The sequence below is a fragment of the Zingiber officinale genome, chromosome 1B (assembly GCF_018446385.1).
Source record: "Zingiber officinale cultivar Zhangliang chromosome 1B, Zo_v1.1, whole genome shotgun sequence".
NCBI lineage: Eukaryota > Viridiplantae > Streptophyta > Magnoliopsida > Zingiberales > Zingiberaceae > Zingiber > Zingiber officinale.
This window is the reverse complement of record NC_055986.1, coordinates 113,916,428-113,941,281: the sequence shown is the minus strand read 5'-3', so window position 1 is coordinate 113,941,281 and position 24,854 is coordinate 113,916,428. Positions and strand designations below refer to the sequence as shown.

Sequence of the window (24,854 nt, the reverse complement as noted above, 5' to 3'; positions counted from 1 at the left end):
TTCTACACACATAAACTTAAGAAGAAAGGTGACATTGATGTGCAACAAATACGTTCTAGCGATAATGTAACTAATTTATTCACAAAAGTATTACCGATATCAACATTCAAGAAATTGATGCACAATATATGGATATATTAATTAAAAGATGTTCAATGATTGAAATCAAGGAGAGTATATATTGTTGTTCTCTTTTTTCTTCATTCATATTTTTCCCGTTGGATTTTACAGGTAAAGTTTTAATAAGATTACGTTGAATTCTTCATAAATCATCTAAGGGGAGTGCTATAATAGAGGATTAATTTGATTGTTGATTAATGAAATATAAAAGTGTTGGATAGAAATAAAATATAAGATAATTCTCCCTTCAATTTTCTCTTCTTCTACAATTGAATTATAATAAAGATAAAATATTTAATAGGGTGCTCTATTAATTTTATTGTTTAAAAAAATGTTTTAAAATAATAATTTTGGGTGCCTTTTAACTTTTTGTTTTATTTTTTTTTTAAAACTATCAACCATGTTGCCCATATTAGCAATCTCGTGTTCGTTTCTTTTAACTATTTTTAGCGCGTCGTTGCCCGCCTCTCCATCCCGCCTTCGCTTCAACCAGCGCCTCATGTTACGATCTCTCTTCCTGGAAATCCTCCGCACTTCAAATCCTCACTCTTCCCTCATTTGGAAGCTAAAACCACCTTCTTAACCCGTTTCCGCATTCTTCCGAACAGATTTCCTTCGTCAAAGATCCTACCTTTTTTATTCTGATCGATTACGGAGGTGGATCGATCATTTGAGCCGGCAAAGATTCAGTCTTTGCAGATGATCGAGCCGCCAAATTGTTGTATTTAGCTTCGATCGAACGTTATCGGTCTTCATTTTGAGGGTTTTAAGCAATCCGTCAAAATTCCGCTCCGGAGGCGATCGGCGAGCTCCCCCCTCTTCCAGCCTCTCACCTCCGAGAGCAGCGGAGATGAGTTGGCGCACCCTCGGAGCATATGGACTAGGGTCCGAACTTTGAGCCTGCTGATGGTGCGGCTCCTCAAGCGAGGGCACGGCCTCGAGAAACCCTACGATGAGGAGGGCGACGAGGAGGCTGACGCCGCTGTGCGCCAGGTGCAGAGTCAGATACTGGAGGGTGTGGGGCGGAATAGTCCAGCGTACGATGATGACAACTACGGTGTGCTCTTCCACTGGCAGGGGGAGGCCGGCGCCGACCGCCCTCGCAGGGCGCTGCAGATTGACCGCTCGTCCTGCATCGGCTCGAGGCCGCGGCTGAGCAAAGATGGAGGCGCCAGAGAAGCAACCCCTTCTGGTAACCATCGCACCACCTTATCAAACTGAATCACCAACTATGTTGTGCCTCGACACCACTTTAAGATGAAGATGAACAAATCTCAATGTAGCTGATCAAAAATAGTTACAACAAACACAGTTCGATTTGATGATGATGATGATGATAATCTTTTTCTCCAGAGATGGGGTTGATGAAAGATAGATATGCAAAGCTGCTTCTTGGAGAGGATATGTCAGGTGGTGGCAGAGGAGTTTCATCTGCTCTTGCTTTGTCCAATGCCTTCACCAACCTTGCTGGTACTCTTCACTTCCCTTGATCTTCATTTATTCGAAAAACCATTAGGATTTTTTGGTACTGTTGTGTGATATTTCAGCAGAGACAATCCATGGAACTGACTAAATTGTTTTATGTTCTCTAGCACACAGATTTGATGCTAAGATTTGTTTGCTTTGTTCTTTGATGCGAACAGCTGCTTTGTGTATCTGTAGTAGGTTTGTTTGATCGTCTCAAACTGATAGAAGAAGTAACATTTTTGTTTTATGCTTCTGAATCAATCAGCATCTGTATTTAGCGAACAATCACGCTTAGAACCGATGCCTGCTGAAAGAAAAGAGAGGTGGAGGAGGGAAATCGACTGGCTTTTATCTGTGACCGATCACATTGTTGAGTTTGTTCCTTCTAGACAGACATCAAAGGAAGGGGTTACCATAGAGGTCGAAGGAGTTTTCTTTGTTTTACCTCTTCAAGATCAGATCTTTGCTTTTGCATCCTAATTGTGGTTGTTATTGCATGCCTCCTGCAGATAATGACGACGCAACAACGCAGAGATCTTCAAATGAACATCCCCGCGCTTCGCAAGCTAGATGCAATGCTCATAGTAAGAAGATTCATTGTGATACACTATTAGTGAAATTCTTATCTCTCCATCCTTGTCCTTGATTGTTCAGGGTTCCCTTGACGACTTCATGGACCAGAACATGTTTTGGTATGATTCAAGAGATGCCGATGAATCAGAAAAGGGAAGAGCGCGGAGGAAGGACGACAAATGGTGGCTTCCTACAGTGAGAGTCCCCCCTAATGGACTCCCTGAGGAGTCCACTAGATGGATTCAGTTCCAGAAAGATTCAGCTTCACAGGTACACAAGGCAGCCATGGCGATCAATGCTCAAGTTCTCATGGGAATGGAAGTCCCTGAAGCCTATGTCGAATCTCTTCCCAAGGTAAGACTAAACTAGAAGAATTTAATTGCCTTCGAATCGAACTGAACAAAAATGACTCTGAACTAAAGTTAAAGTTTCTGTTTGATTGATTTGGTTTTACATGATTTGGTCGTAGAATGGACGGTCAAGCCTAGGAGATGCTATCTACAAATGCATCACAGATGATGTCTTCGACCCCGAAGAATTCCTCAGAATGGTGGATTTGTCAACCGAGCACAAGATTCTTGATTTGAAAAACCGAATCGAGGCTTCGGTTGTGATCTGGAAGAGGAAAGTGCTAGACAAGGAAGGCAAGCATCATTCCTGGAGTTCGGCGGTCAGTTTGGGGAAGAGGGAGCTGTTCGAAGAGAGAGCTGAGATCATCTTAATCCTCATCAAGCAAAGGTTTCCTGCCATCTCTCAATCAGCTCTGGATATCAGCAAGATCCAGTACAACAAAGTAATTCGAAACCGAACTATCTATATTTCTCTCATTGTCTTCAAACATGTCGATAGCATTTATTCGAAATCTCCACAGGATGTAGGACTAGCAATCCTAGAGAGCTACTCGAGGATCCTAGAAAGCTTAGCCTTCGTGTTGATTTCGCGAATTGACGATGTCCTATATGCGGATTCTCTCGCGAAAGGTTCAACCACCAAGTGTCCAGAGGGGAGGCAACCGATGCACGATACTAGAGAAGAAACAAAGTCAGCCTCATTGATGAGTCTATCGGATTTCATGAGCTGGGATCGTGAGACCGGACATGGCATTGAGATGAGGAATGCCGGAGGGGGGATGGTGAAGAGGCCTACCGAAGTGAAGGACGACAAGAAGTTTTGTTACTTGGTGGAGCACGTAGGAGGCACGAAAAGTCCTGCGGCTCGTCATTGATAGGCACAACCGCCTCCCAATTGTGTTCGAGCGTAGATAGTTTATAGGCACAAGAGCCATTGTAGATCTTACAGTCTTATTTGCTCTTTTAAACTTGTTGGCTGAGAAGAGGTACTACTATATCGCGATGCATCATTTGATTTCTGATTCTAGTTTACAATATTGAACAAAACTAATGAAGAGGGTCTTCACGAGTAAGTAGGGTTGTAATTGAGATAAGTTGAATCAAGTTTCAAGCTTGATTTTGTTTCTTTCTCTTTTTTTTTAAGCTTGAATTTTAGTTTGAACTGGATGTTATGGAGGTTTTAATTTGAGTTCAGATGGCTCTTTGTTTAAACTAACTTTTTTCCCTCCAAAATAATAATAATAATAATAATAATATTATTATTATTATTATTATTATTATTTTATAATTAATTTAGAAAATAGCGTAATAATAATACCTCACCGCTTTCGTCGTCCTTCGCGTGGCGTGGCGTGGCGTGGCGTGGCGTACGTTCCCCGATTCCCTCCCCCCAACCCTAACCAGCAAGATTAGGTTTTCGAATAATCTGGCGATCTATTCGTCGTCGCGCTCCTCCTTCTTCTCGCTTGATATTGGCTGCTTCTTGTAAGGATAGAGTTCTTACGGGGATTTACCGGGGATGGAGGGTGCCGCCAAGCTGCAGGATGCCAGGGCGGAGAAGGGAGAGAAGAGGGTTGCTCTTCGGGACATTAGTAAAGAGAGCAATGTGTTGCGCGATACTCCAAGGCTAGTGGGTGCTAAAGGGGAGAATGTCAGTATCTTTTCTCATTTTTGCCTTTGTCCGCACGTTTCTTAGTAAATAGCTAATCAGTTTTATTTTGGCCACTCATAAGCAGGCTAATGCCACAAGATCGATTGCGAGGTTAAAGAAGGGGGTTTCCGTTAGTCATTGTGATTCTGGATCGAGTCGAAACTCTTCGTTTATTTCAGCTACTATCAAACCAAGTGTGATTGTATCTAGCGATGCAAGTTCCCTGCCACAGAACAGTGTGCCTAAACCTGCATTTGTTGCCTGCCTTGCACCCTGCACTACGCTCAAGTCACCTAATTTTTCTGTGGATTCTGTTTCATCAATGTCCACATGCAACTCGATTCGAAGCCCTGAGTTTGAGTATATAGATAACAGAGATTCTCTGGCTATGACTTTGGAAAGCCGAGAAAATGAGAATCGAAGCATCTCTGAGAATGTAGCTATAGAAGGTGCTTTTTGATTAGTTACATTCTCTAATTATGTTTTGTTGCTGTTTGAATCACATGTTTCTCATTTATTTTTTAGCAAAGCTATAATTTTTGAGAGTTTTAGATCGAAAGTAGGTCAAAAATCAACATTTAAAATTTAAAGTTTTATTTAATTTGTCCACTGATAGTGTTCACAATATTTATCAGAATCAAAATTAAAGAGTAATGGTTCTATGCTGATGGGAGCAGATATTGTGGATGTTGATACAAACAATGATCCTCAATTTTGTAGTGCACTTGCTTGCGATATCTATCAAAATTTACGGAATGCTGAGGTGAGAATTTGCCTTTTTGTATATTTTTCTTCTTCTGATGGTTTTTATCCAACTTCTCTTTGATGTTTTCTGATATTTTCTGATAATTTATGATATACACATATATTCTGAACACAATTGTTCCTTATTCAGTATTAAATATTGTTTTAGTATTTTAAACCTCCAATGCTGATCATGGTTATGATATGCACCCTGCAGATTTATTATAATGACTTTCCTTGCTAATTCTTTGTTAATAAGTATGATCAGCTCTAATATTATAATTTTTAAGGTTTTTAATTTTCTAGCTCCAAGTTTGTTTGATCATTGGATTATTATATATATATATATATATATTATATATAGTAAAGTTATTAACATACCAAGCTTTTTTCTTTTGGTCTTGAAATTATGATGGATATGTAAATTAACTACTCACATTGTGATCATTGATAATGCTGGTCGATTGCATAACCCTTGTTTACACTGTTTCAAACCTTGCCAGGGTGCTTTGAGAATTTTATTGACTATCTTGATGTCATATTGAATTTGGATTTGCATTATTATGATAATTATCAGTAGACACTTTACATTTAATCTGCGATTGCAAATTGGTTTCCAACTACAAATACAAATCGTTCTAATTTCTTCTCACTAGTTTCTTTAGTCCTTTGTCCTAAACAATAAAAGTGAGTTATATCTTCAGTTCATATTTGGCAACAGCTTTGCCTTAGCATTTGTGTTGTCTATAAATTAGATTAATCATTAAATGCCTTAAGTTAGGTTGAAGGCCCATGAACTTGGTAAATTGTTTTGTGATTATTCATTTTAAGTTATTTAAGATTCTATTATACAGTTTAATTGTTACATACCATGACTAATGCCAGTTATGCTTTTGTTTATAATTTCAACTTGTATGACTGAACACTAATTGGAAGAAATATTACAAACAAGTAATTCTCATGTGCTTCCATTTATATATATATAGCAAACTACTTATTTCATGCTATTGTTCTCATGGAAATTGTTTACCTGCTACACTTCTCTTACAAATTATTGCTGCTTTCTAGTTATGATGTGGCCAAAAGCTAGTTTATGTTTGCTTTGATTTCTTTATACTCCTGAAAACCTTTTAAGTTAGCACTACATTCCTGCGCCTAGACATGTTAGCACAAAAAACATGTAGTTTTGATGAACAGTATTTTTCTTTCTATTGGATAATACAGCTACATTTGTTTTTACAGACTAAGAAAAGACCTTCAATAGATTTCATGGAAACAATTCAGAAGGATATAAATGCAAATATGCGCTCCATTCTAATAGAATGGCTTGTAGAGGTATATCCACGCTGATTGACAGATTTTGTTAATTTGATTTTTGTTTTCCAACTTAGGTGGAGTAATTTAGTCCTATTTGACTACAGATTGCAGAAGAGTATCGTATGGTTCCTGATACACTATATCTCACTGTTAATTACATCGACAGATATCTTTCTGGAAATGAAATCAATCGTCAAGAGTTGCAACTTCTTGGTGCTGCTTGTATGCTAATTGCTGCGTAAGGATTGTCTGATGGTGTTTGGTACTTTTAGAGCTTTTATGTTCATAATAACTTAATTTGTTGTTATTGCAGAAAATATGAGGAGGCATGTGCCCCGGAAGGGGAAGATTTGTGCTATATGACCGACAATACTTACTCGATTGATGAGGTAGATATCTCTGTAACTCCAGTTTACAATTCTGTGATGCATGTTTGGGCTGTCCATTCATAACTAAGGTGCACAGCTTTTGCAAATGGAATTCAAAGTGCTGACTTACTTGAAATTTGAAATGACAGTCCCGACTGCCAAATGTTTCTTGAGGTAATACTTTTAACAATATAGATTAGCTTTGCGTTATCCATGACTATGTTGCTTATTATCATATCTGATGTGGAAATTAATAGGAGATTTGTTCGTGCTGCTCAAGGATCCGATGAAGTAACCCCATCACTTGTGTTTCCTTTGCAGTTTCTACATTGAAACAAAGAATTTATTATCACATTCTTTTTTCCAGCTTCCTACATTGCAACTCGAGTTTCTTGCCAGTTATGTTGCAGAGCTCTCGCTACTCGAGTACAGTATGCTTCGCTATGCTCCATCACTAGTGGCAGCCTCTGCTGTCTTTTTGGCAAGGTTCATATTGCAACCAACAAAAACACCTTGGGTACTGTTCACAATGCATTCCAATTCATACATTATCATTTTATTTTTCCAACCAAGATTAATTATGTTTTGCTGTGGCTAATGATGCAGAACGCCACACTGAGCCATTACACACTATATAAACCTTCTGAACTCTCAGACTGCATCAAGGCATTACATGGACTACTATGCACCAGTGCGGGCAACGGCCTGCCTGCTATTCGAGAAAAATACAGTCAGCACAAGGTAAATATCTTGTTCGAAACTCATTTGAATTCTATAGCTCTGTCTCATGTAGTCTTGATTTGTTGTTCTTCCAGTACAAGTTTGTTGCCAAGAAATACTGCCCTGCATCCATCCCCTCAGAGTTCTTCCAAGATAACACCAAAGTTTGGAAGTGAGTTTACTCTCGTGGCCGATACAGAAGACGTCAAAGTTTCTTTTTAACTGTCGATAGCATGCATGGCAAATCGAAGGTGAGGAATGCTGAACTCCCTCTTTGATCCACTGTTTGATATCCTAGAAAAGAAAAGAGAAATTGTTCTTCAAATGCTTGTGAGAGTGGACAAGGAAGAGAATCTATTGAGTTTTGAACAAAATTTAATCATTTCTTGTACAGAAATAAATACTTTGTGCTCAAATGGAAGATTTCCATTCCATACTCTCAAGTTTGTTTCGAATTCCATTCAACCTTAATGCTTCTTTTGTATGGTTTATGTTGTTTTTCTTAAATGTTCTTTAAATTTTCGAAATCATCAAAATACCCACCATAATTTAGAATTGTTATTTTTCTATCTTCAGACTACTTGAATGAACATCAAGAACAGTGCATTCAATAACATATAATATAAAATAAAATTAATTTAATGCATGTAGTCAGTAGCTATTTAATTTAATATATTTTTTTACCAATAGTTATTTGATTTGATGATAAATTATAAAGTTTAACCATTTTACTCTTCCTCTCAAATAGAAAATATATTTTTCGTTCAAGTTTCAACTTGTGACAATATTTAAAACATGCACAAGTTGCAAGAACTTGGCTTCTCCCCAAAGTCCACTTTTAATTTAATTGTAAAAAATGTCAATTAGCTCTCAAAATTTTAAGAATTCAAAGCAAAACACCCCTATTTTGTTAAAATTTTATTTGGTGGAACGGAAATGAAAATTTCAGGCGGTCGCGTGCCGTGTAGAATTATATTTTAAAAATTTTGAAAAGGTGATTTTTAAAACTATAAGGGTTTGGAGAGTAGTAGTGTTGAAAAGAAGATAAAGTGTATTTGGGAGGCCAAAATGAAATGATCTCTTAATTTAATCGCAATAAATAGGGACAGTTAATGACCATTCTACCCTTGTTTAATATGAACAAGTACCAAATCCACCAGTTTAAACCTCATCATCCACTTCCAAATCTTTGCTTCCAGAGAGCAGAACAAGTCTGCAATCTTCTCCAATCCCCTTCCTGTTCCGTGTGATCCAGATGCGATTTGCAGCAGAGGTTTTCTCCTGTAATTCTTCAGAAGCTCGAGATTCGTTTGCCGTGTTTTGTTCTTTGGGGACCATTTCGCCACCGTAAGCTGATTTGGTAAGAGTGCGTACCGAGTTATCTCACTCTGAATCTTTCGTTCTTGTTCTTGATGAAATGGATTAGATAGGTAGATCCGCATCTTGAAGCCCAACCGAGTATCAGCTAGTAATTCTGGGTTACTCCGTGGCAAAGATAGCAACTTGCAGCGCGCAATGGCCCAAAAGGGAGAGGAATCTTACAGGGACGTCGAAAAAGGGCCGCAGGACACTCACTCGAGTGGGGGTGACCAACACGGCTTCGGTTTCTCCGACGCGGAAGGGCATTCGTGGCCTTCGCCAAACGGCGCGAAATGTGGCAGTTCCGCTCGCGGTGGCTGCCGGCTTTCGAGCGCATCCGGCAGCGAGATCGATGGGCTTCGAGAGCCCTGTAGGAAGTCCTGCGTCTCTGGGTTGGAGACTTCGCTTGACGATGATCCAGAGGCTAAGGAGGATGTGGATAAGGGAGAACGGGATTGCCGAATTTGCCATCTCAGCTTGGAGAAAGCAGCTCCGGAGTCGGGAGTGGCGATTGTATTGGGCTGTTCTTGCAAGGATGATTTGGGTGCTGCGCACAAGCAGTGCGCTGAGACTTGGTTTAAGATCAAAGGAAACAAGTAAGCTTGCAGATTTCCCTTAACATAGTCCTCTTGTAATAGTGTCAGTTTGCTAAGATTTGTTTGAACTACCATAGTCCCCAAAGAATGCACTTTTAACAAAGGTCAATGTTATATACTCGATCTAGCTAGTATCACCCTCTAGCAAACTAGTGCACATCAGCATTCAGCAAGAGTTGCTTGGTGTAGTAGTAAGCGAGTTAGATATGGAGGACTCTTCACCAATCTGTGGGATCTCAATCCATATAATGGTATTGTTGGAGGAGTTTAATCTTGTTGCTTCCACTCCAAACAAGGAATACACTCCCATCCAAATGTGAGTGTGGTTACGTCCTTTATCAACCAGTCTAGGTTGTACCTCAGTCATATCTCCTCTGAATTGGTGATATATATCTTGCACACTGATAGTACCCACATTAGATGCAGCCCATCTCACTTAGCCAAACTTGTCCTTAATCTGTGTAATGACATGGTCCAATTTTCAAAGCGCTGCCTTCTAAGTTTTGGAGATGAACCTTGTCTAAGGGGTGAGAAGTAGTTTTGTAGTAGATTATCCGAGACTAGTAATAATTTTCAGTTTGGAGATTGTTGAGGTTGAAAGCATTTTATTTATTTTGAAAACCCATTGTATTTTGTACTTTTGAATTTTTTTCATATGATGTTTGTCTTATGATTAATTACTTATCATGCTACATGTCATTTTGACTCATATTGAAACATGACAATTTTTTTAATGTTGTTGTAGCATAATAGATAAGTTTTAATATCATCTGTTGTTAAGCCCAAACCACTACAATTTTAAGCAAGCAACATAGCACAATATGTAATGCAATAATATTGTGATAAATAAAGAAATTTAAATGTGCACTTGTGATAAATTTGCACACACCAAAATTTATATGGGAAATCCCTTGCAACAACAAAGTTAAAAAATCATGGGGAGAGGATTCCATTAATCATAAAAAAAAATGAGACAACTTCTTCTCACTATTTACTCACAACTTGCATAAATTGGAGCATACTAATATACTATGGCATAATGCATTAGAAGAATGATGGAATACATTAGCCCACACCAAACCTCATATTCAATGTCAAAGATGATACCAAAAATGATCAACTTCGTGCCAAGATGCTCTATTTCAAGATAGCACCATAAAGTATGATCAATTTACTTCTTCAGTTTCTTGTCTATGAGAACACTTCAAAGTGGATGGTCACCCCCTTGCTTGTGCTCTTCCTCTAAGTTTTGCACTTCAAGAAAATCTCAACAGATTAGGTTTTGGTAACTGAACGTTGTTATTTTATTGTTGTTACTAAAACCTTCACTACAGCATAATAGGATGTTACCAACATTTATTTTCTTTCTCGCGGGCACTTATGCCTGACAAATGCAACTATCGATGCAACTATTAGCCTCAGATTAGTTTCAAAGATAGTTTTATCAGAAATTTATTAACAATACTTAGTGAAGCGTCCTTGTTCAGCCTGCTACACATCTTTTGCAACACAAATAACACCGGCACTCATAATAACTAAAGCAAAAATTAATGTTGGAACTGCTTTGTCTGGATGAACTTATGTGCTGGAATTCCATTTGACCAACGGGCCCTCCCCAACAGATTTATTGCCAGTGAGTGTTCAAGTGCAGTAGTTCTATAGGCCCATTTGCTGGTTATAATGCCCAACAGTTAATAATGTTGGGATTCTAACAGGATTGGCTTTTATTGCAACAAATTTACATTATGTTAAATTCAATCCATGCCCTTTTACTTTACTAATGCATAGTATTGACATGGCACACATAAACAGCAAGTTATCTGATCAAAGTTTTGGTCTATATTTGTGCACGTATTATTTTGCTCATATGATGAGGCACAAGTAATGTCAATGAGGCATTCTAGTGTTTAGCTGTGGCGCACTAGTATTGGGCACAATATTGTCAAACTAATTGTATGCAGTTGTCACCTACCGAGCAAGAATTGGGTACCACCAGTGAGTTCTGAGAAATTCAATGGTCTACCTATGCTTGTGACTGAGATAGTGCATAGAAATACATTAAGCATAACTCTTTCTGGGTTTTTGATGATTGCAATTTATATTGGACATTAGGATGTTGTGCATATATATCTATCATACTTTTTTGCATTCCCACGTAATGACTATTGTCAATTCCTTTGTTATTGCCTTTAGTCACAATTGTAGAGTTGGATTTAAGTGCTTGCTATCGTAGATGCTCTCACCACTCTGTCTAATAGCATTGTAAAAGATATTCTCGTTATTACTATTATTATCGTTCTTCTTGTTGTACAATTTTTATGTAACTTCTCAGCACTTCGATGTATCTTTTCATAAGATACCTTAGGTGAGGCATGGCAAGTATCATTATCGTCAACTCCTCTTAATTTAAACTATTTGGGTCAGCTACATAAATCATTTCTCTCTATTAAAATTCATGAAAGACTGTCAATAGAAATATACAGATCACTTTAATGACATTAAATAGAGTTTTTGAACTTCCAAGTCGTCTTACTGTATTTCTCTCTCATTTATCATCTGCTGAAATCCTTGGGTAATGATGTGTTTGATTTTACTAAGATTTTCATAATTGAAGTTGTATAGCCTGTGAGATTTGCATTGGTGTTCTAACGTCTTAGAGGCCATGATATGATCATTGCATCACTTGTCATCTTTGAACATTGAGCTATAATTTAATTTGCATCAGGCCTGAGCCAGTGCCAAACCCTCATTGTTTTTGTCATTTTGATTGTTACATGTTCGACTTATATACATTCCTCGCATCTTATTCTGCTGCTTAACTACCTGCAACTTCCTTTCTCCGTCTCTCATTGAAGGACCTGTGAGATATGCGGCTCCACAGCACAAAATGTCAATGGTGTGAGCGAGACTGAAGTTGCGGAGCAGTTGACAGAGGCCAGCTCTTCTACACCACAAACCACATTGCCATTGGAGACACAGGGCTTCTGGCAGGGACATCGTTTCCTCAAATTCCTGCTTGCCTGTTTGGTGCTTACCTTCGTCGTCTCCTGGCTCTTTCACTTCAACATGCCCGGCTGATTGCAATGCAAGCAATTTGAACCAAAGACTCCCTGTGCATCACCATTTGCTGTGGAATTACCAAACGAAGCCGAAAGCCCCTGATGTATCATAACAGAAGGAAGAAGTGTCGATAAATGTTTCGGAGGGAAGCGATATGAGAAGTTCATGTATGTGATCCTTTGGTTTGGTGGAAACAACAATTCTGATACTTTGTAGGACATACTTTTGTGCACGTCTGGTTTGAGTGCTTCATTTGTTTGTTTGTTTGTTTTGTTAGATTTTGATTGTCACTAATTGCAGTTCTTAATTTGTAAAATTATATGATATAGAAAATTATTAAAGTTTAATTTTCTTAGATGATTATTGGGCAATAATCAAAATGGCATTCCTCATTTTTATTTTATGGGAATCGGGTATTCCTTTTTGATTTTTTTATTAAAATAAAAAGGCGTCCCAGCTCTCTTAAAATGACATAGCTGCCTTCAAATATATTATTTGATATTATTATCTTCATTCATATATATTAAATTTTGAACTAGTTATGAAATTGTAACGGTTACAAATACAGCATTTATAGCGGTTATTATTTTTAAATACGATAGCAACTATGAAATTACGGTTGTTATGAAATCATAATTGTTACAATGTGAATTCGACCTATTCATCTAGCATTTATGTTGTAATAGTTATATTGTAGTAGCTACAAAATTGTAACTGCTATAACTTAGATTTGTTCTATTCAATAATGTTCACATTATGTTGGTCCTGATGCGGGCGGCTAGAGGGGGATGAATAATCTGAAATAAGAGTTAGAAATTTCTCTAACTTTAAACTTAGCAAGGATACAAATATTAGATAACTAACATAAAATAAATGAACACATAAAATAAAAGAGGCAGAGATTTTTACTTGGTTACAACTTAGGTGATTATTAATCCAAAACAGTTGCAAATTTTCACTAAAAATATCTCCTTTGTTGAAGGCAGAGAAATCTCTTATACTCTTTGAAAAGCTCAGGCTAGGAATTGAATATAGAAGTTGTTAAATTCCTAGGTCCATGGACCTTTTTATAGCTTCTAGAAAAAATTATCCGCAGCTTGAAGGTGCTTTCAAAGTGATCCAAGGTGCCTTCAATAGGATAGGTTTTATCCGCCAAAGATAAAACTTTATCTTTGGCTAACGGCTAGTGAAGGCATCTTCTATAGACTTGAAGACACCTTCCATGAAGCATTGAAGGCGCCTTCCATAGGCTTGAAGGCGTCTTCTATGAAGCATTGAAGGCGTCTTCCATAGGCTTGAAGGCGTCTTCCATGAAGCATTGAAGGCACCTTCCATAGGCCATGGAAGGCGCCTTTCACAAGGCAGATCAGATTCCAATTGGTCTTCTTCACGTGAGTGATACTCAGGTTATCTAGAGTTGACCTCACCCGAACCCAACTTCGACGTTCTCCTCGAGTAGGCTTCCTTCCTGGTTTCTCGTCCTTCAAACATCATGCACATCCTTCTCGTCCACCGGTGTACTCTTCCGCAACTCCTCAGATACACCGAGCCTGTCAACTCCTTTCCCGTTCCATCATTCTCGTCTGTTGCGTCTTCCACTCGACTTCTTGTGTTCCTAAGCTCTTGCACACTTAGATACAAGGATCAAAACACTATAAGACCTAATTTAACCTGGTTGATCACATCAAAACTACCACGGGGAACGTACATTATATATATAAAAAAAATTGGATATGCCACCTCAGCGGTCCCCTTAGATCCGGCCCTACGGGTATAGAGGGAGGTAAATTCAGATACACATGCAGGAGGCTCATGATGGGGTGAATTTTAGGTCATGAGTTCCTATGATATTCGACCCGTAGCTGTTACACCAGAAATGTTATACACCACCTCTGTGTTACGCCCTGGAGCAATATTCATATTGTAGCACCTATGAAATTGTAGTTGTTATAACATTTATAGCAATTATAGTTTGTAGCAATTATAATTTCGTAACTACTACAATGTACCTGACCGATTTAGGATTTAATACATGTGGCAGGACATAATAATATAGAATATGTAGCTACTACAACATTTGTAGCAACCATAATTTTATAGTTAATACAACATGCCCAACTGATTTAGAATTTAATGCATATGATAAGAGATAATAAGGTCGAACACGCAACTATTAGGGCTTCCACATTGGCGTTATAATATGTGTGTTATAACATGTTATTAGTGTTAAAACTAATACGAGACGTATATTAATTCAAATGCGTTGTTGATATCATTGAACGCGCTTAATGAATTGAACGTGTTTAAAAGTTTGATTTATGAAAAAAGAAAAACAAAACAAAACAAAATTCTCACCGGGTGTGTGTGCACCCACCAAGTGAGAGAATTGTTTAATTAATTTTTTTTAATTTTAAAATTAAAAACAAACAAATAAAATTAAATTGGTAGTATATTTTTGATGAGATTAAAATAAAAAAAAACAAATAGCTAGTAGATTCACACAATGGCTAGTTAACAACTAGTAAATCACACAACGACTAGTTAACAACTATTTTAATTAAAAAAAATCACATTTTCATCTATAAATACTTATCATCTTACCCAACTTATTTCAATCATATAAACACCTAAATCCCTTTAAAAATCTTCTTTATATAAATAAATGAAAATAACCAAGGATTCTTTAGAAAAATTATCCATATTTTCCATATCAACCAAATTATCCACATAATCCATATCCACTAAATAATTCATATGGCATATATCCACCAAATTATCCATATCCAGGAAATTATCCATCTAATCCACATGCAATCGGTGTGCATTTTACATCTTTGACGGAAAATGAACCATTTATTATAACTTTTGTTCTGGAGACTCAACTGTCCGACCGTAAATCCCCAATTGAACTCGCAAATTTAGAGAAGGCAGATTTTGGCGCTGTGGATAGAAGAAAGTGATAAACATGGAGTAAGATTGAAGATGAGGTTTTAGCGAAATTGTTAGTCACTATCAACGATGATCTAATCATCGGCAATGATTAAAAGGTGGATGCTTTCTGGAGATGTGTTGCAAGCTACTACAATGAGAATCATCCTCCAAGTACACCCAGCAAAATTGCAAGTGTCATACGATCGCATTGGCACAATACCATTTAAAAAAATGATATATCACTTCAATGTAAATTACAATAGTGTTTATAGTGTGTATCGTAGCGGTCATAGTGATAAGGCTATATTACGACTTGCGTATGAAAAATATGTTACGATACTTCAGAGCTAAATATTGATGCCCTTTAAGCTCGGAGAAGAGAGTAGAAGAGAAAGGTAATGAAACAATGCACTCCGAAACCCTTTTATCGGACTTGTAACGGCTAGTTTTCAAGCGTAATCGATTACCCTAATCAATTACGCCTTCCTAATTGATTAGGAAGCTTTCCTTTAGTGAGAAAGCCTCTTAAGCGATTGCTCTAATCAATTAAGATGTGCCTAATCGATTAGACACCTCTCTGCGCACTCGCATAAAATTAGCTTGATTGATTAGGATAATCGATTAATCATGCTATAATCGATTACGATCTGCTGAATCACATTCGAATCCTAGGGTTTCTTGCCTAGCATCTGGTCAATCTTGATTTTCTAGGACTTCACCAAGTGTCTGGTCAATCTTTTAACCCATTTGGACTTTTCTCCTCGTGCCAAATATTCGATCAATCCTCTTGGACTTTTCTCCTTGTGCTAAGTGTCCGATCAATCCTTTGACTCACTTGGTTTCTCCTCGTGCCAAATGTCCGGTCAATCTTGACCCACTTGGACTTTCATCTTGTGTTAAGTGTATGGTAAGTCTTGACCCACTCGGACATCCAATTACCAGGTGTCTAGTCAACCTTTGACTCACCTGGATTTTTAACTGGCTGGCTTCACTCATTAGGACTTCCTGTCTAGCTTCACTCACTAGGGCGTTTCACATGACTTCACTCACCAGGACTTTTTATCACCTAGCTTCACTCACTAAGATTTCCATTTGCCTAGATTCACTCACTAGGACTTTTCACCTGGCTTCACTCACCAGGATTTCTCATTTGCCTAACTTCACTCACTAGGACTTTCACTTGGCTTCACTCACTAGGATTTTCCAACTGTCTGACTTTACTCACCGAGACTTCCCAATTGCCTGACTTCACTCACTAGGACTTTCATTTACCTATCTTCACTCATTAGGGATTTTTACCTAGCTTCACTCACCAAGAATTTATAACTGTCTAGCTATACTCATTAGGATTTTTCATACCAAGTGTCTAGTCAACACTGATCCTCTTAGATTTTCATCTTCTATCAACCTTTCCGTTAGATTTGCCCTTACCTAACCTCCAGTTAGGACTTTCCAATCAAGTATCTGGTTAACCTTGACCTACTTGACTTTTCTTCATATCAAACTGATTAAACCTTAACCAAAGGGGAATTATATCAACAATCTCCCCAAATGGACGATTGCACTCTGCAATCTCTATATATTGTCAAACATCAAAACACAAATATCAAGACTCAAGCTTAATCAAACTGGTCAATCTTGACCTATGAAAATTGCACTAATAAAATACTGAGAAGAAAATAATGACATTATATTTAATCTCGAGCATGTATGGAGAATAGTAAAAGACCTTCCAATGTTTACTCCACAATCTATTGATCATCTTGTTGGCATGAAGAAGGTAAGGACCTCAGAGTCTAGGGCAAAAAACACTTCATCTAACCAAGATGCGAGTCTACATGTAGGCCTAAACGAAGAAGAAACTCGTTCAATGGGTCAGAAGGCAGCAAAAAGAAAGGGAAAAGGCAAAATAAAATCAGATATTGAAGGTATGACAATAAATTTACATAATATGTTTGCAAATTTTACTAAGTATATAAGTATAAAAATGATTGAAGTTGAAATGAAACAAAAACAACTCAAAGTTGAGGAAATGAAAGCAAAAGCTGTCTTAGCCAAAGTTTAACTAAAGGAATATGTAATCCTTTCGAAAGATATTTTACAAATAATATAGGAGCAACTTATCATCCACGAACATCTATGTCAAGAGATTAGGATGAAATGAAATATGTAATTTTCATTTATAATAATTTACAATTATTGTACTTTCCAATTAATGTAATTTTCTATTATTGTATTTTTTCAATTAATATACAACTCATGGTCAATTAATATAGCCATTGCAAAGTATCCATTGGAATATAGTCGTTATAAAATAGTCGTTCACAAAAAAAGAAATGGACACCTTGTGCTTTACAATTCTTCATTCTAAGAACATATCATTTGCCAAATACATAGACTTAAATTCATTTCCTCCAAAATGTCTCAATATTCAAGTAGCATCAGCTTTGAGTTGACAAGTGAAAACAAAGTCCAAGTTGAAGTTGTTGACAAAGGTTATGATATGGGAAATGAGATAATGTTATTGATACTTCAACAAAGCCAACAAATAGTTCAATGATTATTTCTCCACAAACTCCAAGTGATTACACTTGTGTGGCGAAGAAAAAGGCCAAAGAAATCATGAAGTCGAGCATGCAAGACTCTTCAATGATTATTTCTCCACAAACTCGCGGTGTATCGAGATCAAATATTTCGAAGATGATTTCACATGCGAATAGATTTATTTTGTCGCATTGTGATTACACTTGAGAGTCATTCATCATATTTTCAACAGAAGGACGATATTGTGAGAAGAAAAGGCTTGTCACCACTATAAAAATGCACAGCTACAATTCACCAATTGGCTTATGGAGCCCTAGTCAACCATCTTGACGAGTACCTGCATATGAGTGAATCAGCCGCCATCAAGTATCTTTTCAAGTTCTGTGATTATATGGTTGAATTATTTGGTGATCGATACTTGAGAAGGTCGAATGCTGATGATGTTCAACGTTTTCTTCAAATGCATGATGAGAGGCATGACTTCCCTGGAACGTTGGACAACCTTGATTGCATGCATTGGGAATGAAAAAATTGTCCAGTTGCTTAGAAAGACCAGTTTATAAGAGGTCATGGATCACTAATTAACAATCGTGCTTGAAGCGGTTATGTCTCAAGACTTGTAGATTTACCATGCATTCTTTGGTATCGTAGGTTCACATAATGATATTAGTGTGTTATATGAATCTCTCATATTCAATAATGTCTTGCAAGGAAATGCCTCGGAGATTAATTTCATGGTCAACGAGACTCAATATAAGAGAGGATAATATCTAACAGATGGAATATATCCGGAATGAACTACTTTCGTGAAGGTTTTTCCTTACCCGAAAGATCCCAAGAGGAGGTTGTTTAAGGAAAGACAAGAGACGGTAAAAAAAGATATTAAACGAGCATTTGGGATGCTTCAAGCTCAATGGACAATTGTTAGAGGTCCAACTCATTATTAATAAAGAAAAAAACTTAAAACATATAATGTTAGCATGTATTATTTTGCATAACATGATTGTTGAAGATGAGGAGGGGAGTCACGTAATAAATTGGTATAACGATGAAAGTGACGCTCAAATTAAGTATTTCATGATTATCTTCTGACAAATTCCGAACTATGTGATAGTCATGTGCATTACCAATTTCGCGCTGACTTAATTGAATATATTTGATCATAATATAGCAACAACCTTGAATTAATATTTAAATTATCTAAATAAACTTGAAATTATATTTATTTAATATAAAATAAGAATAAAGATAAATGAGTGGACAACGAGATCCACAAATAATAAGTGTTAATGTTAAAAATAAATATATTAATATAATATACATGTGATATGTGACATGTGAATTATATAATAATAAATGATAATGTTAAAATAATATGAGAAAATAATTAGATTAATATAATATATATTGGACCTATCGGTTTTATATATATATATATATATATATATATATATATATATATATATATATATATATATATATATATATATATATATATAATATGCTAAGCGAGGCGACCATGAGTGACATTTCTGATCGGTCTTTGGACCTTTCAGGAGGTTCCCTGATCGGTCCAGAGACCGATCAGGAGGTTCCCTGATCAGTCTGGTGACCGATCAGGAAGGCAAGTCCGTAGCGGTTCGTACGATTTTATCCGCAGCATATCATTTTTGTATATATATATATATATATATATAAAAGATGATAATATTCACAAATGTCCTCGTAATGTAATATATCCAACCTATTTCGAATGTAATACGGCTGACGCTCTTAGGATAAAAATAAAACAAGTTGAAATCTCATATGACTATGGTAAAAAAACTAAAAATAAAATGAAATTAGGACGCTCTTTTAATTTTATTATCAGTAATTATTTGGGCTCGTATTTTAATTTAAATAATAACAATAATAATTACTATTATTATAATTGGGTATATAAACTTAAATATTTATTATAATTATTTGGTGGGCCCCCACTCCGCTTGATTGACTTGAATTCAAACTCGAGGCGCCGCACTGTCGAATATATCTTTTTCTCTTTCCTCCACACTGTCGGTGGATAAGGACGCCACGTCATGTTAAACTTGGGTGTAAAAGTAGTTAAATTCCATGGTCAAAGTGAAGAATTCCCATAAATTCACCTACCGCACCCCCAATAAATTTATAATTTCTTTTGCTCTATATAATTTCACAAATTATAACTTACCCATTTGCTTCAACTTGGTTCATGACTTTGTCCTAATTTCGAAAAGCTTTGGAGATGTGAATACAATTTATTAAAAATTTAAGGGTCAAGGTGCATTTTTCTTCACTTTCACCCCCTAAATTTGTGTCTAAATCATGAGCAGGCCACTGAGAGCCTCCAACGAACCGAAAAGAAGAAATGAAGCGCGATCTCTTGGTTCTCGTCCTGGCCCTCGCGTCGGCGGCGGCCCCTGCGGCCGTCCTCTTCACCACCGCCGCCGCACCCAACACCGCCATCTCGGAGCTCGAAGGTCAGCGTCGCGTCTCCCAATTAACCACTATTCGCCAAGCTTCTATTTCATCAGGGCACGGAACAGGGGCGGCGGCGACTGCAGTGGCGGCGGATAAGACCATCAGAGTCCGGCGGACGTGGCCGTGTTGCGACCGATGCGGCGGCTGCTCCATCAATTCCGATCTGCCGGAGTGCCAGTGCCACGACCTGGTGCGGCGGTGCCACGCCTCGTGCCGGAGCTGCGTCCGGTCGCCGCTCAGCGTGGAGCCTCCTCTGTTTCAGTGCACCGACCGCATCCCCGGCTACTGCCGCCGCCCGTGCAACTCCGACCACGCCCTCCAAATCCTTTAGTCTAAGTCCTGTAGCGGCGATCAATCTTTCAAAAGAAAAACTGCAATTTTTGTAAATTTTAAGACCTCAGTCCTCAAGAACGGAGCAAATATCATTTCATGTCATTGGAGTTTCATCCTTTTTAGAAAACAATGCTCTTATATATATAAAATTACAAAAATAAGCCTAAAGAATAAGAATATTCTCATAGGCTATTTTGAAATTTTGAAGATTATTATGAAAATCTAAAGTTTAAAGTAGAGAATATTCTCACGGCCGACAATTCTAGACTGATTATGCTTTAGTGGATTTTTTATTGAACACGCGGCGCAAAAAGTTTGGGGGTTTATGTAAAAAAATGAATTAAATTTGACTCAAGAAAGATGACTCACTCACTAATAAAGAATTTTGACACTTTTTAAAGTTGGTTTGGTGAAATAATTGTATGATAAAAAAAATAAGATTATAAAAACAAGTCTGGGGCTTTATATAAAAAAGGTTTTTTTTATAAAATGAATAAATTGTAATTTAATATATATTTATTGTTACAATATATTTATAGTCATAGTCATAGTCATAATGGGTATAAAATATTAAAATAAATCAGATTAATTTAATAGCTGTTTATCAATTTAAAATGATTTTATTGAAATTTATAAAATTATTTTTTGATATAATATTATTATATATATTATTAATAATTAAATAAAAAATATTAAGTATCTTACTATTTTATTAAAAATTTCCCCACTTTACTAATTAACTTTGGTGAAGCCTAAAATGAATTTACATTAATATCCTTTTTTCTATTCACACTAAAAATAATTCCAAACTTTATTAGTAATTCCACAAGTGAAACAATCAGTGATCTAGAGTTCGAGACTCAGCTGCAGCATATTATTATGAATTTTTCTCATCATTAATTTTCTCTGATTGTTTTATATAAAAAAAATATAGTTCTCTTTAGTCTCACATCTTAGAATTGACAGCACTATGATCAAAGAAACTTCTATAAATATTTTAGGCCAACAATGATAAAAAAATATACTTTTCTTAGTTTTTTTATTAAGATAAGTATAATATTAAATTAAATTAGTTTTTTTCATAGGGAAGCCGTAAGGGTGGCACTCGAAAATCCAAACAATTCGGATTAAGTCAGGTACTTTACCTTAATGACTCTACTTTAGTATTTTAATACTAAAATACTTTAATTAATATAATTTCATTATAAATGGTCAATGTGATTTCAATGTATTAATATTACACACGTGACGCGTATATGCGTGTATGCACGATTACTAGTATTTATAATGAATATATTATAACTGCTATAATAATATTAAAATAATATTTTTAAAAAAAAAAAAAAGAAGATGCGCTTTTAATATAAATGTTAATAAGGGCACGTATTTTTTATTTTCCTTAAGAATTTTTATTATTTTGGAGTTACTTAATTTTTTTATTATTCTATTAATATTGCAAGATTATAGAAGAGTTAATATGGGAAAATATGTGTTTGATTAGCATGATTACCAGACGAAGGCATGCAATGGACGAGTCAATTTAGTTGAGAGAGAGAGTCTCTCCCTTACATTTGTTTATATCATCAATATATATGAATCAATATAAATTAATTAATATATCTTGAAACTCTTAATACGGGACTAAAGTCTTATTCATAATAAAACTTCTTCACTCTTCTATTTTTTTTACATTCACATATATTCAACACGTACTTCAATTGTGTCAGGTTCGAGACTAACTTGGACATTTAGGAAAAAATATAAAATATTTTAAAATCTAAAAAAATAACAAAATAGAGATAAATAAGAGAAAATATTTTTATTTCATTAAACTATTTTTAAAATATATTTTTATGATTATTAGGTTTGATAGGACAATAATCCAAAACTTAAGAGCTCATGCTCAAACAAATTTAAAATGATTTTAGTCCTCATCGTCCGTCAGAATTATCAAAAAGAAATATAAAAAACAAGACAATTGACTTTTAACATATTTTTAAAATCTAAAAAAATAGAAACAAATAATTGAAATAATCTCTTTCATTAAACTATTTTTTAACATATTTATTATTATTGTTGGACTTTATCTATATTTATAACGTATTCCGTTAAAATCGAATCAATCAAATAGATCGAAAATTAAACAAATTAAAAAAAAAATTAAACTAACTGAATTAATTCATCGAATTTTTTAAAAAAAAACTGAATTAACTGATAAAATATCAATGAATTCTATTTTCGATCGAATTAATTTAAATTTTTAAAACCTTATTCATAAAAAAAACTAATATTTATTTAATTAATTATATTTTAAAATATAAATTATTTAATTAATATTCTTATTCGGTTTGATTAAATTATAAAATTTAAAACTAAAATCTAATTGAATTAATCGAAAATTGAACCAATTTTTTTTAAATAAAAAATAAAAACCAAATTAACCAAATTAAAATTTTAAAATTTTTTAATTCAATTCAATTAATTTAATTTTATCGAATTTTTATTCATTCTTAAATATAGTCCAAAACTTATAAACTCATGCTTAAACAAGTTGAAGGTTGACTCTGCAAGTTGAAGGTTGACTCTCTCATTTTAAAATTCGTCAAGATGATTTTAGTCACACAAATGTTATACGGCTCAAGTTAAATTCCATTGCATCGAATTGTCGCAAAGGTTCCCTTCAAATGGTCCTTTATCATGTATTAATCGTCGTTTACTTTTCCGATAACACCAAAGGCTATCTCAACACCTTCCAACCAACAATTGATCACTTTTCTAGCTGAAGGAACACTTTGAATCAAGGGGGGCCACTAGTTCTTGAATTTTCATAAGGACCATTAATTACGCATCTAAATCAACTTGACCAATTATACGATCGATTGAATCAGTCAATCTAATCTCATATGATTGTCAAAACCATTGATTATATTGTATGAACTTATTTGAGATAGTCGACGACTGAACCACCGGCAGTAGATTGGCGTGGATGTTGACTTTATCGCCGTTCATCTTGACACAATGAGGACTTGCAAAGAGATTCACTGGAGCTTAAGGCAGGAACATTAGAAATAGAGTTAAAATAATGGTCGGGGGGCATCGTAAGTAAGAGTACTAACACTCAAGTTAGTTTTCGATAGGAAGGACGAAAAAGAAGAAATCTAAGGTTTATGAAGATTTGGATGCGTATGCACATACCTATGTTTGTTAGATCGAGCTACCTTTTATAGAGTTGTAACTATGCTCCACTTGCTCTGAGATACACGCTCGCGATATTCACATTTTCTGACATAAATGATTACGTTGCCCACCTCTTCCCAACTAAATGACGGTGTTTCACATGCTTTAGCTTATCACCTTGGTTGTCAGCCATTGGAGGCGCCACTCTAGTTAGTTGGGGTGATCCGAAATTGAAATCGGCATGGATTCGAACTTGACGCGGAGTCAGGGTTGCACCAAGTCAGGGTGAACTCTTGTTAACTTTGACCACCACCTCCACGAGCATGTTGACCTTTTCCAAACTACGCAGTATCCCTTTATTATTCTTAGTATCATCATACATACGCTAAATCATGTGCCTTGACAAAATTTATCATCTTTTGACTATAATAGAAAGTAAAATCAAAAGTCAACCATAAAATAAATAAAAAATTAACAAAGTAAACTATTAATTTTTTAATTATTAGTTTTTTATATTCTTAATTTAATTAATTAATCATAATTTATTAGTGGAGACTAAACTCGAGTTGATTGGACATAAATTGAGATGCTGAGGTTCAGAGTCAAGTGGAGCAAACTTTGTTTTCTAAGTTTTCTTGCTCCTCCTTTGTTTCTTTGTCCAAAGTTGTGATGAGATAGGTTTTTTGGTGTGTTCGCTCTTGGCGTCTTATAAATGAAAGCTAGTCGAGGGTTGACATTGTCGGCATGACCTCGTATACGACGATCAAGTCAACTATGGGCTAAAGTGTGAGTTTGCATGAGTGTGAGAGAGAGCGAAAGGGTTTGAAGAAGGCCAAGAGAATTGCCCTTGTATGAATGAAAGAAAGCTATACATATCATTACTAACCTTTACATAACCTTATACAACCGCACTGCAGAGATAACGAGTCCACATAAGCTGTCACTCAAGCCCTAGGTGGGCCATGTGGATGACCGAATGAGGGAAGCATCGTTCGATGGCCAGCCACACCACCAGATTGTTATTATAAGGGCGATAGTTGTTAGT

The 24,854-nt window shown here is 36.0% G+C and overlaps 4 protein-coding genes across 6 annotated transcripts; all 4 read left to right on the top strand.

Moving 5' to 3' along the window:
* The first annotated feature begins 604 nt into the window (after window positions 1-604).
* LOC121988630 (rho guanine nucleotide exchange factor 8-like) lies at window positions 605-3,594 on the top strand. The gene is made up of 7 exons (XM_042542199.1): window positions 605-1,312; window positions 1,474-1,590; window positions 1,853-2,007; window positions 2,097-2,171; window positions 2,242-2,514; window positions 2,630-2,953; window positions 3,032-3,594. The coding sequence occupies exons 1-7, from the start codon at window positions 1,027-1,029 to the stop codon at window positions 3,383-3,385; spliced, it is 1,584 nt and encodes a 527-aa protein (XP_042398133.1). The 5' UTR covers window positions 605-1,026; the 3' UTR covers window positions 3,386-3,594.
* A 261-nt stretch (window positions 3,595-3,855) lies between these two features.
* Window positions 3,856-7,794, top strand: LOC121973430 (cyclin-A1-1-like). 2 transcript variants are annotated; one of them, XR_006109608.1, is made up of 11 exons: window positions 3,856-4,161; window positions 4,247-4,610; window positions 4,797-4,924; window positions 6,148-6,240; window positions 6,389-6,460; window positions 6,536-6,611; window positions 6,688-6,764; window positions 6,848-6,881; window positions 6,958-7,107; window positions 7,197-7,331; window positions 7,406-7,794. XR_006109608.1 is itself a non-coding variant. In XM_042524868.1 (11 exons), exons 1-11 carry the CDS (start codon window positions 4,030-4,032, stop codon window positions 7,484-7,486), a joined length of 1,404 nt encoding a protein of 467 aa, XP_042380802.1. In that variant the 5' UTR covers window positions 3,856-4,029; the 3' UTR covers window positions 7,487-7,794. The 2 variants fall into 2 exon arrangements, 1 of the variants encoding a protein (XP_042380802.1); XM_042524868.1 differs by having other exon boundaries at window positions 6,327-6,460.
* A 680-nt stretch (window positions 7,795-8,474) lies between these two features.
* Window positions 8,475-12,682, top strand: LOC121973410. Of its 2 annotated transcripts, none has more exons than XM_042524860.1 (3): window positions 8,475-8,670; window positions 8,737-9,265; window positions 12,121-12,682. In XM_042524860.1, exons 2-3 carry the CDS (start codon window positions 8,826-8,828, stop codon window positions 12,341-12,343), a joined length of 663 nt encoding a protein of 220 aa, XP_042380794.1. In that variant the 5' UTR covers window positions 8,475-8,670; window positions 8,737-8,825; the 3' UTR covers window positions 12,344-12,682. The 2 variants fall into 2 exon arrangements, with proteins under 2 accessions (XP_042380794.1, XP_042380788.1); XM_042524854.1 differs by having other exon boundaries at window positions 8,476-8,670; window positions 8,741-9,265.
* Window positions 12,683-20,149: 7,467 nt separating this feature from the next.
* On the top strand, window positions 20,150-20,832 carry LOC121988560 (Bowman-Birk type proteinase inhibitor-like). Its single transcript, XM_042542079.1, has 2 exons — window positions 20,150-20,298; window positions 20,365-20,832. Exons 1-2 carry the CDS (start codon window positions 20,187-20,189, stop codon window positions 20,628-20,630), a joined length of 378 nt encoding a protein of 125 aa, XP_042398013.1. The 5' UTR covers window positions 20,150-20,186; the 3' UTR covers window positions 20,631-20,832.
* Window positions 20,833-24,854: the final 4,022 nt, after the last annotated feature.